This window comes from Panthera uncia, assembly GCF_023721935.1.
Source record: "Panthera uncia isolate 11264 chromosome C1 unlocalized genomic scaffold, Puncia_PCG_1.0 HiC_scaffold_4, whole genome shotgun sequence".
In the NCBI taxonomy this organism is placed as follows: Eukaryota; Metazoa; Chordata; class Mammalia; order Carnivora; family Felidae; genus Panthera; species Panthera uncia.
Window position 1 is genome coordinate 37,217,101 of NW_026057585.1, and position 14,510 is coordinate 37,231,610.

Genomic DNA, 14,510 nt, shown 5'->3' on the forward strand with positions numbered 1-14,510 from the left:
GTAATTCTGACTATATCAGGTAAAAGTAAGTTCAGTGTTACTGATACGAAACAGTTCTTTTTTTATAAACCACTAGTTCTAAACTTACTCCTCAAGGAAGAGCAATCTTATACCTGCTTAGAATCAATAACGGAAGGGCGTCGTGGGAAAATGAGCATAAGAGAAATCATTAGTGTTGTGACTTCTCAGTCTATATTTATATACAGATCTGTATTCTTTTTTTCAGGAAAGGATGATTTTACTGAGTAAATCAAGTAAATGTAAAGGATGGGAATAATACATTTTAAAATATGTTACATATTTAGAACAGGACTTAAAACAAGTTCAATAAAGAATTTATAAAGTATATTTGTTTTCTATAAATTGAAAATGGCCAGGCTTTATCATGTAATACACTAAAATGACAGTGCATTTACTTAGCAAAATATTAAATAGGGAATTCTTCCTTTGTGATTTAACTGATATCACATATTAAAGAGAATAAAATGTAGATAAATTGTACATAATTTATAGTTCTGATGAAAACAGAAGTAACACCCAAATGTAAAAATGATCTAAAAAACTTTTGATGATTGACAAATCACGTAAGATATGGGTATTGAAAACAAAAGTCTTTATATTATGATTTTTATGAAAACTCAAAGGACAGATAGGTATCTGTCAAATCAGCCCAAACTCCATCAACCCAGAAGAATATAAAAATACAATAAAATTAATAAAACCAGCATTCTTCATCACATGCCAAATGTATATTGCAACTTGTCTTACAGGACTGTATGAATTAATTCATAACAATACATTTACTATTCTATAGACCAAACATAAATACATGACCCACTAACATCAGTGGAGGACAACTACATGGATATGCAAGACACAAAATTGACCCAAACAAACTTAAGCCTACATACTCTGTACCTGAAGTGACACACTATTTCATTTTGAATAATCTCACACTTATTCACGAAAAATATTTAATCAATAGTAATGGTCATTCTAATGAAGAAAACATAGCTAAAATTATGGCGTAACTTGTATAATTTGATGATAATTTGAAAAAGAGGGCACAAAAACTGAAGCCAAATCTTGACTGTAAAATATGAAAGTATAATAATTATTCTCTTTTATCCTACAAGATCCTTAAGACTTCCTTTAAACACACATATATTAAATTACTAACATTTCTGTTAACGATAAAAGATACTCTGGATACACACATTTTTGACACGGGCATTATCTGGGCAGGTGTAAATGTCACATATTATATTACATGTGCCTGTCCATAATAAAGAGTAAAACAAACAACAGCATTTCTAATAAACTCTGTTAAGTAAATTCATTTTAAGATTTTCAAAAATCATGGGAAATTTCTGGACATTTTTTAAAAAGGAGGATATAGTTTCAGGTGTATGAATTCCTAGAGAATTTGCTTTGGATAGAAACTGGCATAAAGCCAGGTGGTAAATGACACATAATAAATGTTATAGTGACAATTTTTATCAGCTATACAAAGTTTAAGAGGGGTATGCAAATGATACAACGTACAAAAACACTATTAAAACAAGGGGAAAGGGAAAAATAAAAGTGTAAGAGATGGCTATGACAGAAGCATAAAGAAACAAAAGGAGAGGAAAATGGGGAAAAGAGGTAAGGAAAAACACGATCCTACCTAAGATCAAAACAATCTAAAAAGATCTTTTGCATTAAATTTTAATATTAGTGAAAAACATGCAATTTATAGTGTGTCACAACTGTACAGTATATAGGAATTATAATTCTATTTGTTCACATGGCATAATTTGAAAAAAAAAAAGCCAGACTTATTTCTGATTCGTGCAAACATCTAGAAAGGTAACAGCAAATTAATTACTGGTTTTTTTTTTTTTTTAATTTTAAGGACAAAAACTAAAAAGAACAAATACTTCTCTGAGTATAGCTATTTGCAAGTTTAGTGCACAATATACAACACTTCTGGAGAACTGAAAAAGTAAAATTTTGAAAGTTAGATGTTCCAGAAGATATCCACATTTTTCTTTCTTAAATAGAGCAAGAAATAACTTAAGAGTCTGAAAATAATATTTGCTTAACACTGTTCTTGGTCTATAGACTAGGTTACAGGAACTGGCTCCAGAAAGACAATTCTTGGCAGCTCTGACTGATTCCACTGTTTGGGAATGGATGCTGTATTCCTTTTCTAATTTGAGGACAGAAACCATGATAAATTCAAATGAAAGCAACTTTATGGAACAAAATTTTGGTTAGCTCAAAAGAATACAGTATTCCTCTAGTGGCACAGGAGAATGATTATGTAAGCCACCAACACTACACATAAGAGAAATGGTATAAAGATCAGTGCACTCAGTAGGCTTCCAATCCTACAAATGGTATAGAAAATACTGAAAACATAAAAAGCATCCATTTCACAGTAACACAGGAACACAGAGCAGGGATGAAAAGAAAAGATAATCTGTGTTTGGCCTTTAACTGATACCCACAAAAAGCCAATTTATCAAAACTGTGGGCAGAGGAAAAAGATACCGCGCCTTCACAGGATGTGTAAGAAAGTATTACTACCATATTGGACATCCTATATCCATCTGAATTCAGCCCTCTGGTTTTAGAAATATTGATAGTTTGGACATATAAATCTATCAGAACTAGTGATCTAGTTGTTGAGGTTCTGGAAAAAGCAATTTCATTATTTAGTTTAAATCTATTTTTTTTTTAAGGAGAGCAGTGTATAAAACTATCGCAAATCAATAAAACTGCTGTTAAAGAACTTTCAATTCAAATGCCTATGAATTAAGGTGATAGACACCTCTTGTTTTCCAGTAACGAAGACAAGAACACTATCAAACAAACTAGCCTATGAAAATTAGGTAGTATACTGAAACTTTTAGTTGTCTAAAGTGCTTTTTTCTATTGAAAGTAAAGAATACAATTTATCAGTATGAATTCTGAAATTAGGAGGAGAACTACACAGAATTAGAGCATTAGCTAAAGACTACTTATGAAATTTCCAACTGAATTTTAAATGTCCCTCTACAGGATCTAATGGATGTTGTCAAATTAAAAATGGAAGTATAATCAAGGCTTTGTTATGTCTATTTTATTTCCTGTTAAGATTTCAACACAATCTGGTAAAGAAATGCTCCTATAAGGACAAGGGAACAAAACAGGAAAGCACTTGCCTCAGTTACTACAATGGTAGCTTTTACCAGGCACTAAAGTTACCACGACAGCAGGTAGCCATTCAAGTAGCTCACGATTAAAACCAAAGTCAATTCCTTCTTTAGAAAACTGTGAGCCAAACCAATTTGTCAGCAACTGGTATTGGGCAAAAGTACAGATTTCTATCTGCCCTACTGAATAGCTAATTCAAGTTTGTTTTCTGGAAAAACACTAGTCTTAAAAGCCAAACACTTAAGAACACAGACAGACACTTGGCCAGCATCACACTATGGCTTCCTTCCACACTTCATGAAGCTAATTGGAGGCCCGAGTCTGTTAGTGCTCTGCATGCATAATGGTTTTGTAGGCCATAAACATATGCTTCTTTCACATGTGTAGTCTTTCAGCATCAACGAGGAATGCTAGAGAAAGTGAAAACTACAAACTTCATACTTACTGTAAGGGACACATTCATACTGGACTTCAAGATATTTGTATGTTCCAGGACATGGATCAGGAAATACATCTGACCCAGTAACTACTATACACTGTGTTCTATTGTTGCACCTGGAAAACAAAACAAATCAAACTTGTGTAACATAATCACTGACTTGTTTGTTTTTAATAAAGAAATCTAATAGAGAACTGATCCACATTTTCTTTAAGCAACTAGTACCATAAAACAAACAAAAAATCAACTGATACTAGGTTGCTCCACATTATTTTAAATAAAGAGCTATAAAAATCCTATTTTTCTTTTTGTTGTAATATTTCTATATCATGGGCCACACTAAATTTTAACTCAAAGTAAAAAGGAAGCAACTAACAGTTCTCTATTATTCTATTACACATTTAATTGGAATTTTTAGCATATTCAACATATACTAAAAAAAAAACTTAACAGTACAGTTGTCATATTTAAAAATTAAAATAACAATTAAAAATGATACCATGAACAGAAACAGAGTCATAAATTGAATAGCTTGAAAGTAAGTTTTGAGAACGTATTGAAACAAAGAAGGAGCCAGGTTTTTAAGTTTATTCTCTCAATCGGTTTTGTGATAAGTTTTGTATTCCAGGCACTTTCTACGTTCTTCCATACCAGATCCCAAGTTCACAGAGCACACCTTCCATGCTCTGGCTTGACATATGATAGGGCACATTTTAAGCAGTTAGCACAGTGCCTGGCACATACTGTGTCTAAGACTGTTGTGACTCTTGTTCACAGACCACAATGTGCTCACACTAAATATGGCATCACCATGAACCTAGATTCCTCTAAATTAATGCTCTCTGAAATGAAACATGAAAGAGAATGGCACTAACATGATGTCTATCATGCCCTATTTATTACTATTGGAAGTATTCTCCTATTTCTGTGTTGTGAATTCATGGAGAGTATTAGGATTAAGGTAGAATTTCAGGCAAGATGATATTCATTTGAGTTCTATAAATTTCTCAAAATGTTCTTTTTATAAGCTTTATAAAGGCAGGAACTATTCCCCTTTATAATTTGACTTGATTACAACTCGACACAATGTAATGTTTGCATGGTTTTATTATATTTTCTGATAGTACCTAAATTAAGAAGGCCAAGCAAGCAGAACAAGAGCATTATAACAAAATTTATTCAACAATTTGAATACCAGATAGTCTACAGTGCATAAAATAACCGGACTATAAAATGGCAAGTAAAGAATGAAAAAGCGGCTCAGTTGTTTTGTTTGTTTGTTTGTTTGTTAGCATGACAACTAACTAAAGGACAGCAGAAGGAGAACTGCATTAAAAGGGATAGGTATGTTAAGTCAGGCACCTTGGAGCCATCTCAACTCAAACCAGGTGGATTCATCCTGAAGAGCAGCAAGACCTGAAAACTTCTACAGGACCAAGCAGGTACATTTATAGGTCAAGGTATATACAATAAACTTCAAACAAAAGTCTTAAATATTACATAAACTGTAATATTACTTGTACAGATACAAATGATAACTTTTACCACAATTAATCTAGAATGCTGTATGCCATATATTTTTAAAAATATCCCATATAAAATAATTTTCAAAAGCGTGGACAATGTAAATGGTGCAGTGTCACATTCTTAGGCAACATCATGTTTTACTCTTGTTATCTGTATTTCTCTTCAATTGGTTCAATCATTTGAAGAAACGTGCCAATGATTCTCCACTTAATGTAAATGAATTATTTTAACATGAATCACAGAACCAATTATATATCTTAAAATTTTAAACAGCAGATGAATTTAAGATTCCTCAATAGATCAGTATCTAATAGTTCAACTAATGGTTCATTTTCCTCTTTCTTAGATTTTACAACAATCAAGTTCACCACTTTGTTCAAGTTTCTTGATCTTCCAGGATCAAGAGACTCAACCACTACCTGTCCTTATCAAAAACTAAAGTGCTTTTATTTCCTTCCTTATATTTATTCATACCTGCAAGGACCCTCCCTTTATCTCATTCCCACACCTTTAAGAAACAAACAAATCCAAACCCCTATGAGTTAGACTTCTCTTTTCTATATTCCCTTGGTATACATTTTATAGCCACTCAACAAAATCCTGCCATGTTTTTGGGTAAACATGGTTAAAGTAAGGGGACTGTACTCAAGGATGAAATGGACCAAGAGTGTGAAGGATTTTGGACCAAGTTCGTGAAGGAGGATATAGCTCAAAGGGTTTGGGAATTTATCTCATTTTTCGAAAATAAAGATAACATTGATAATTATCCATTTTTCCCCAGATGATCAGATAAGTATGACTGCAATATGAAACCAAAAACATCTTTATTTCATATTTTTCAATGTCACAGGATGTTTGCAAGAAGTATATAAAGGACAAGTATTTCTGCTTCCATTACATTTTGTTTAAAAGAGACCAACACCATACAATGAAAAATAATTGCTCATATTTACTTTTTCAGATCTTTTTGTGCATTAGTTACCTGACCACAGCTATAAGTTCAAATTAATGTCAAAAGCAATTACCATAATTTATATCAACCACATTTTAATTTCTTTTAATAATCACATTGTACAAAAACACTTACTTTAAGACAGAAAAAAGTGTTATAGAGCTATATTTGTAAGTAAAATTGAAGGTAAGGAGGCTTAATGGAGTTCTTGCAAATAAAATTATATACATTTATAAAATTCATAGTTTCCCATGATGTCAAAAATGTTTATTTTATACGTCAGGAGTACTAGAAATTAATCTTGAGAAAAAGTGAAATTTAGGGGCTAAAACAGTAAAGTGTTAGCAAGAAGAGGAACACAACTGTAAGAAGTATAAAACTATCAGATTTGCATACCGGTATCTTGCCTCATGGCAAAAAAAAAAAATACTGAAGCTTTCAGAGGACCAAATGATGGAAATAAAATACCACTATGTACATTCATTTGTGAATGAAGCGAGAGCCTTAAGTTTCCAAATTCAGTAAGTTTGGGGACACAAGAGTAAAGAAAATTCCAATGTGAGCTGTTAGGACTCAGAAAAATCTGAAAACTCCTTAACCAGTATATTGTTAGTAAGATTGTAAAACTGTAAACTGCTATCATTTAAGAAGATAGGGAAAGAGAAAGCAATTAGCCACAGAAGCAAAGTAAATTCCCACCAACTGCTCTGCTTCAAGTTTTCATTCTAATGAAAATGAAAAGGTACAACTAAGCCAAGAAAAGAAAGGCATTCAGTTGCTTGTATTCTCAGTCCTGGGCATAGTCCCTGCATCATGTTCTCCTTCTTCCCCTACGGAAGAAGACTTATTGGTAAAGGTATGGCTGTATTAACCATCACGTTACCAGCATATTTTGGTAATACTATGTGGATTCATTATGTTAAAAATCTACACTTTTCTTACATGTGAAGCGTAAAAATTAAGTATGAATGAGAATAAGGCAGAAGAATAAAGTTTTTTTTTAAAAAATAGGTGGATTTTTAGTTACGACTGGAAGTAAATACAATTACTGTCATAAAAAATTAGTGCTACATATATTTTAAACACTTCAGATTTAATAACTGATCTTATTTTACTTTATTTTATTTTGTATTTGTAAAGATGCACAGATGAATTAAAAGAGTCAAAGCACTGACTTTCAAAATGTGGTCCTTAGACCAGGAGCACCAGCATCAACTGGGAACTTGTTAGAAAAACACGCTCAGGTCCCACCCAAGATCAACAGACTAGGAAACTCCAGAGGCAAATAACTAACCAGCACTCTGTTTTTTAACTAGATCTGCAAATGATTCTGACATATGAGAACCACTGTGTTAAGACAAGTCAGACTTTGAATAAATATATTTGGAAACTCATGCTTTTTGCTCTATAAATCTTATTAAGTTACAAATGAAACAAAATCATTAAGCTATGAGTATAATTTAAGCAGCAAGTTCTTAATAGAGTTTACAGTGCTAACATGTCTTCTTCTCTTGCTAATTTTAATCAAAAGAATCAAGGGTTTTAGCAGCTGCAATTTTGAGCAAGCAGACTAGTTATTTATCCATAAATTCCTAACATGGAGGGTCTATATTAGTATAATTTCTAAGTACATGTATACATGACCTGTACACCCATTTTTAACAACTAAAGGCAAGTATAATCTTTTCCTAATATTTGCTAGCCAATGAAAATTTCTAACACTAAATAAATCTGGAAATAAAATTTTTGACAATCTATGAAAAGACACTATGTTTCCTGGAAGGATGTCATGAAGAATGACAACAACAAAAAGATCCACTGTAATCACTGTAAATTTTTCTATATATAACCTTCGACTTCTTTCTCAAAATAAATTTTAATACGTGGCTAAACTACAGGAAGACAATATATCATTTTTAGAACTAAAGGGGCATAAAGGCAGCCCTTGCAAATAATAACACCACAGAGTAAATAAATGTGGAGGTACAGAATAAGCACTCTGTCTCAAATTCTAAGCATTTAGTCATTTTTAATATTCTAAGCACACTTCCGAAAATTTCCAGAAGTTGGCATGTATAGATAAAAAGCTAATTTCACTGATGTGAAAAACATCAGTGTTTTAAAACCTCTATCAAAATTTTCACCTATATATTATTTCTACACATTATTTTAGATTGCAACTTTCTATCATATTGAATATTTTTTCCTATAATTTTCTTACAAATGTAAAAAGCAAAGTACAACATTCATCCTGAGAATCCCATGTTAACTAAAATAAATCCAGTAATAAATGCTTTGTAACATTATCAAATTCAAACACCAGAATAAAAGTATTTTCTTACATTAATATTCATAAAACTTATATTTTAATCATAAATTCATCATCTACCATGAAGAAAATCCTAAATCCTACTTTATAGGTCGTAAAGCTGCTTTTAATGGAGCAAAAACCCTGAATTTTAAAAATCAGTTTAAAATTCATTCCTGCAAGTCTTTCTACTCTAAATGAAAAAAAATTCTATTTGGGAATGAAGTCATTTGTACATCTCAAAATCTTAACAAAATGAACCCGCATAATTTTGGAGATTAATACTTTATTAGTTTACTTCTCATGCATAAAAGTATGTGGATAGATTTGTTTTTTTTAAATTTAGAGTGTAACATTTAAAGTCAGTGATATTCTTCAGGTTTGTGCATTATAAGTAAGAGAAAAATATAAAGTATCTAATGAATCTCTTAACCATTACAATTAGCAGATGGTAAAAGTTAAAGTATTAAAACTGTATATTTTACCTTCCACATGTAATCAATATTCTCAGATTTCAATATTAACTTTCAAAGCATCCACAATCATTTTTTTTTAATTTTTTTTTCAACGTTTTTTATTTATTTTTGGGACAGAGAGAGACAGAGCATGAACGGGGGAGGGGCAGAGAGAGAGAGGGAGACACAGAATCGAAAACAGGCTCCAGGCTCGGAGCCATCAGCCCAGAGCCTGACGCGGGGCTCGAACTCACGGACCGCGAGATCGTGACCTGGCTGAAGTCGGACGCTTAACCGACTGTGCCACCCAGGCGCCCCACAATCATTTTTAAAATTAGGATAAACGTTGCCAACAAAAAGGTGTAGTTGATGAAAAGGCATTTTATAAATGTGTATCATCATTAATTTACATACTACTACATGGAAATTACCTTAGAAACTGTCATGCCCAAATTAGCAGTACTTTGAAGAAACATTATCTTTTTTATTTTGGGGACAATAGTGAGTCATCACTAATGAAATATTAATAATGCAAACAAACTATTAATATGTTGCTTTTCCTTAATCTTTTTTTTTTTTTTTTTTTTTTTTTTGGGGGGTGGGGGAAAGAGAGTTAACAGGGGAGGGGCAGAGAGAGAGGGAGACACAGAATCGGAAACAGGCTCCAGGCTCCGAGCCATCAGCCCAGAGCCTGACGCGGGGCTCGAACTCACGGACCGCGAGATCGTGACCTGGCTGAAGTCGGACGCTTAACCGACTGCGCCACCCAGGCGCCCCTTCCTTAATCTTTTAAAACTGAATGAAAGAGGGCTCAATGCACACATTACTTATAGTCTGTGAATAAAGTATAAAAAACAACAATATAGCATATCATTTGACTCTGTTCAGAAGCGGAGTCATTTGCTATTTGGGAAGATTAGTGTTTAGAAGCAGAGGCTTTAGAATCAGAAAAAACCCTGCAATTTAAGTTACAGTTTGTCTGCTTACTTAAACTATGAGTCTGTAAGCAATGTATTAAACCTTTGAGCCTTCTTTAGAAGTTTGTTTTTAAGGATAGATAAGATAATGCAGGCAAACTCTCTGCACAATGCCTCAACAAATATGAATTACTAACAACAATAAATACATCAATAATAAGTACACTCCTTTCTATAAGATGGACACAGATTTGCAAACCTTAAAGGGGCAGAATATCTTTTACTGCTCCAGAGTAGTTCCTACACTACACAAATGATTTCCTGTGTACAGCTTTAAAAGCAGGCCCACTATTCATGCAAATTTGTTTCCTTTCCAACTCTAATCTTGAATTGTACAATGCCCAACAAATTGCTTTTACTCTTCTTTTGATTATCTTATGCTCATTATTACACTTTACCAAGTGCAAAGTATGGAGATGAGATTCCATGTGTAATCTATTGTGAGAGGTGTTTTAATCAATAGCCTTGTTCTGCTGATTAAGCAGGGGCTTCTGTTTTGGCAAGATAACATTAGTTTCTCCAGTCATGCTCCAAAAACCATTGGGAATCTTCAGCAGATCATTAGATATGCTACAATAAAGCTTTGGTACATTCTCTTTTCTTCCTTAAATTACTTCTTCACTGTCCCATCATTCCCTGTCTCGATGGCACTGCATTATTATTGCATCTCCCCTGAAACTTGCACTAGAGCTATGTCTCCAGGCCATAGGATGCCATTTTCAATTGAAGCTTCTGCTTGAAAATATAAATTAAGAAAATTTCATTATCTCCTGCCAGGGGCCATTATTCACCACAGTTCTAAGGAAGATTAAAAATGCAAAATCTACCGACTTGAACAAATACTCCAACATTCCACAGAAAAGCTCAGTATATCATGACAGAAACTAAAAATTAATGTTTGCTGAAATTTGGAGTCATCCTCTAGAATCAGTCCAATTCTTTATTGAGCCTATAGGTTCAGGGAAGATTGCTTCAACAATTTCAGTCTCTTCGTGGCATCTGTTACGTTTTAAATTCAATTAGAAAATACTAGCAATAACAGCTCTGTTTCCTTTCATGAGCAATCTTCTATCTTAGTTAAAACCGCTCACTTTTTGGAGACAAAATAAATGCTTTCAAGGTACCGGGGCATCATGTGATGACACTCCCTTCCAAAGTGCCATGTATAAGCAGAACATTCACTAGAGCACACTGGAAGGGTTTAAACCACATCCACATGGGAGATTATTTCTTTTAAATGAATACAACACCTACAGTTGAAGTACTGCGACTAAATCCATTCTCTCATTAAAAAAGAGAGTCTCAATTACTAAAAGAAACCCATTATCTTATGTCTGTAAGTAAACTTTATTTTACTCAAATACACAAGAGTAAAAAAATCTAGAAATGTTACTATGTTTCTACAAAGGGCAAAAAATAAAAAGAAACAAAAGAAAAAGGACACTATCAGCCTATACATTTTCTCTGGAGGTGATTATACGCCCGGCACTTAATAGAAATTCAGTAATTGTTTTTGAATGAATGAAATGATGAATGGTTAGCCTGGCTATTTCTGCCTGTAAATAAACACAGTTAGTAGAAAATAAATACCACACATCCAGTTTTGCTTCAATCAGCTGAACCTGATTCTCAGAGAATTCTGTCAATTTGGACATAATTTTGTTTCATGAAGGCCAATAATACAGCACTTAGGAGATAGACTAAAGGCAGAGGAAGAAAGTACCCTTAGAAGCTTCCAAATCACTTCATGCACTAACAATTCCAAAAGACCAAGGAACGTATAGTACTATAGGCACTAGAACCCCTCTGACCTTTTGAGTCTACATTTAGAATAAATTTTTATGCACATAATATGAACAGGTAAGTTCCAATGCAAACAGATTTACTCAAGAAAACTGACGGGATAAAAAAGGAGTTATGTTCCAAGATACAAGGTGACAATCCTTTTCACAAATCAAAGAGGGAAACCAAGTTGAATGTTACATCAAACCTCTTATTTTATTATTGTATGCAATGCTCTTTTAGCAGCTAAACTTCTGTTATGTAGAGCTAAGGAAAGTGGGCTCGCTCTCTTTAAATATTTATTAATGATGATTTGTGAGCCTAACTAATTGCTAGGTAAACATAACATTAGGAAGCCAAATGGTGTGTAATTATTATGGTAAAAGAAGAGGTGTTCTATAGTAATGTTCCCATTTGTCACATAACTACGTTCTCATAATTTATTTAATAATTTGTGTATTCTAGAAGATTTCTACCCATCACGGTATTTAATTCTTTAAGCATGTTAAAATATTATACTTGAAGCATTACAGAATATGTCTTGTTAGAACTATTTTAAAGTCACTGAGGTAAAGCTAAATTATAGAAATAAAGTTACTACTAGAATCTCTAGGAAAATATGCTTGAGTATTAATAGTACATGCATGGATACATAATTTGGAAAAAATAATTTCTATTCCATTTAGTTTCCTATATGCTGGTGTTCTCAAAATTTTTCAAAACATTCCTGATTTCAAAAAACAACAACAGCAACAAAACTGCCCCTCTTACTAAACCTTTGCAACTGTATTTGAAAGAAAAAGGTATAGAAAAAGACAATTTATTAATTGGATAACCAGAAGCAAAAATACAAAATATCTTTCTGTAGTATCAATATATAAACATAAACTTATTTGACTAAAAAAGTGTACAGTGTGTAACATAAATAGACAAATAAATAACAGGTAACCCACAGCAAGTCAACAAAAGCTTTGGCAGTAAAGTCCTGTTTAAGCCCATGTCCAGAATATCGTCATTCCGTTTTTGAGTACAATAAAAACAGGAATAAAATAAAAGTGACACCTTCCACAATCACTTTGTGTCTGAATAAAATACTGTATCAGGAATTATAACCAGAAAGTTTGCATATGTTAATATTTATAGTTAAACTTGCATCTTAGAAACTTAAAAATAATCCTCAAAAATTCCACATTAATTACAAAAATAAGCATTTGAAATGGCAGTGCGGACTTGCTAAAAACAACTTACTGTTTTAGAAACCTCTGAAATTCCTTGCAGTTTTTACTGGACCTTGGGGTCAGTTTAATGCAAATTAGGCTTGACTCACTCAGAGCCTTATTAATCCAGTGCAAAATCTCTTGTTTGCAGAAATGCACATTCAACATAAATGTGCTTGCTTTTATTAGCAAAATAAGAAGTATTTATTTACAAAGCATGCCACTGAGACTACGTTTCATTCACAGGGTCATCAGGTCTAACTACTTAATGAAAGGAATAAGATAATTTAAGTGGGGATAAAAACTATAAAATTTTGAAATACTTAAAAAATATCGCTTCTATGTCCAAATTTTCAAGACTACTGCTTTAAATAATTCAAAAATTTATTATGACCTGTATCAATTAAAAGCAATTATTTATAAAAATGTTAACCTACTACAGTTTGCACTTGCAGAAACTATCACATTTTTAACAAGGGAAATGGGAAATCGCTATGGGATGCCCTAGTTAGATTAAATTAGCAAGAAACTTGTTACCAGACCATATAAAAGACATAGCGTAATAAGACATGACCTTGCAGAGCCTTGGAGCCAATCTGTGATGTTCTTCCTTCCTATAACCCTTGCTAATTATCTGCAAAGTTGCAGACCCTTTTGTCGTGGGTTATTTTTCTTCAAATTGTGAGGGGATTTTTGGTTTCTAAATATTTAATTAGTCTTGTTATGATATGAGAATTGTTGTACATGGCAAGCATTTCGATTTTCATACTCTATTCCTTCTAATTATCCTCAGATTTAGATTGGTCATCCCAAATCTTTTCCTTTTGTAATTATTTACTTCTTAGAGATCATTCTGTGAAGAAATATTTCCACTCTTATGGCTCTTCTTTTTCACAAATGGCTTTTCTAGTCCGTTAATTACCCGCTCAGAGGATTAGAGTTTGAGATAATGCAAAAGAACCTGCAACTAAAAGGAGTTTTAGAGGACAACAGTGAGCAAACTAGATTTTTGTGATCGCTATTTTAAATTCACCTTAAAGATTACTCCCTTGGTTTGGATAGGATTTTGATAAACAAGAAAATTATGCCATAAATACATTTTTTGTTTCCCAAGATGTTTGATGGGGCATCATTTGGTCAGTATTATAAATCTCTACATATAAAACAAACACATATCTGGTCTAATTGACAATTCATATAATTTCTGCTTTTACAGACCTCACTTTGATTATAGCACAGCAACAAATGTTCGCAGAACTCCTATACCAATTAAACTGCAAGCAAAGAAATAAAATATTAAGACTCTGATAGCGTGGCTTTAAAAAAATTTCCATCTATGCAAATCTTAAGACTAAACATAACTTTTGCTAAAGCATTTAACTGACTCAGGAAAAGTTTTGTCATTTCTTAATGAAAATGACTACATTCTATATAAGTGCCTTGATTTTTTTTTAATCAAGAGGCAAGAAAACACTTCTATTCTTTACCTGAAGTGAATTCTTTTGGCATAAAATATTTTACATATTTTACTACTATGATTTCCTCGTCAAAAATTTTCAGCTAAATCCACTTTTCTTAGATTACTTTTATTTTAAAGTAATCGATTTTACTCATGCAACTTATGAAATATTTTGGTAGTAAAATATGTGACATAGCTTTTAAACAAATGT

At 32.6% G+C, this 14,510-nt stretch overlaps 1 protein-coding gene and 1 long non-coding RNA gene across 11 annotated transcripts in view; one reads left to right on the forward strand and one right to left on the reverse strand.

Annotated features, from left to right (window-relative positions):
• Nucleotides 1-14,510, reverse strand: part of ADGRL2 (adhesion G protein-coupled receptor L2) — a 189,009-nt gene that overhangs the window by 52,209 nt on the left and 122,290 nt on the right. For all 8 annotated transcript variants that reach the window (XM_049616922.1, XM_049616926.1, XM_049616923.1 and 5 more), the window contains one exon: nt 3,629-3,738. In XM_049616922.1, the coding sequence (XP_049472879.1) occupies nt 3,629-3,738 (110 nt within the window). The remainder of the gene's footprint in view (nt 1-3,628; nt 3,739-14,510) is intronic.
• The window catches only part of LOC125912464 (uncharacterized), a 73,753-nt gene that overhangs the window by 2,005 nt on the left and 57,238 nt on the right, over nt 1-14,510 (forward strand). For all 3 annotated transcript variants that reach the window (XR_007454747.1, XR_007454748.1, XR_007454749.1), the window contains exon 2: nt 4,915-5,064. This is a non-coding gene — a long non-coding RNA (uncharacterized LOC125912464). The remainder of the gene's footprint in view (nt 1-4,914; nt 5,065-14,510) is intronic.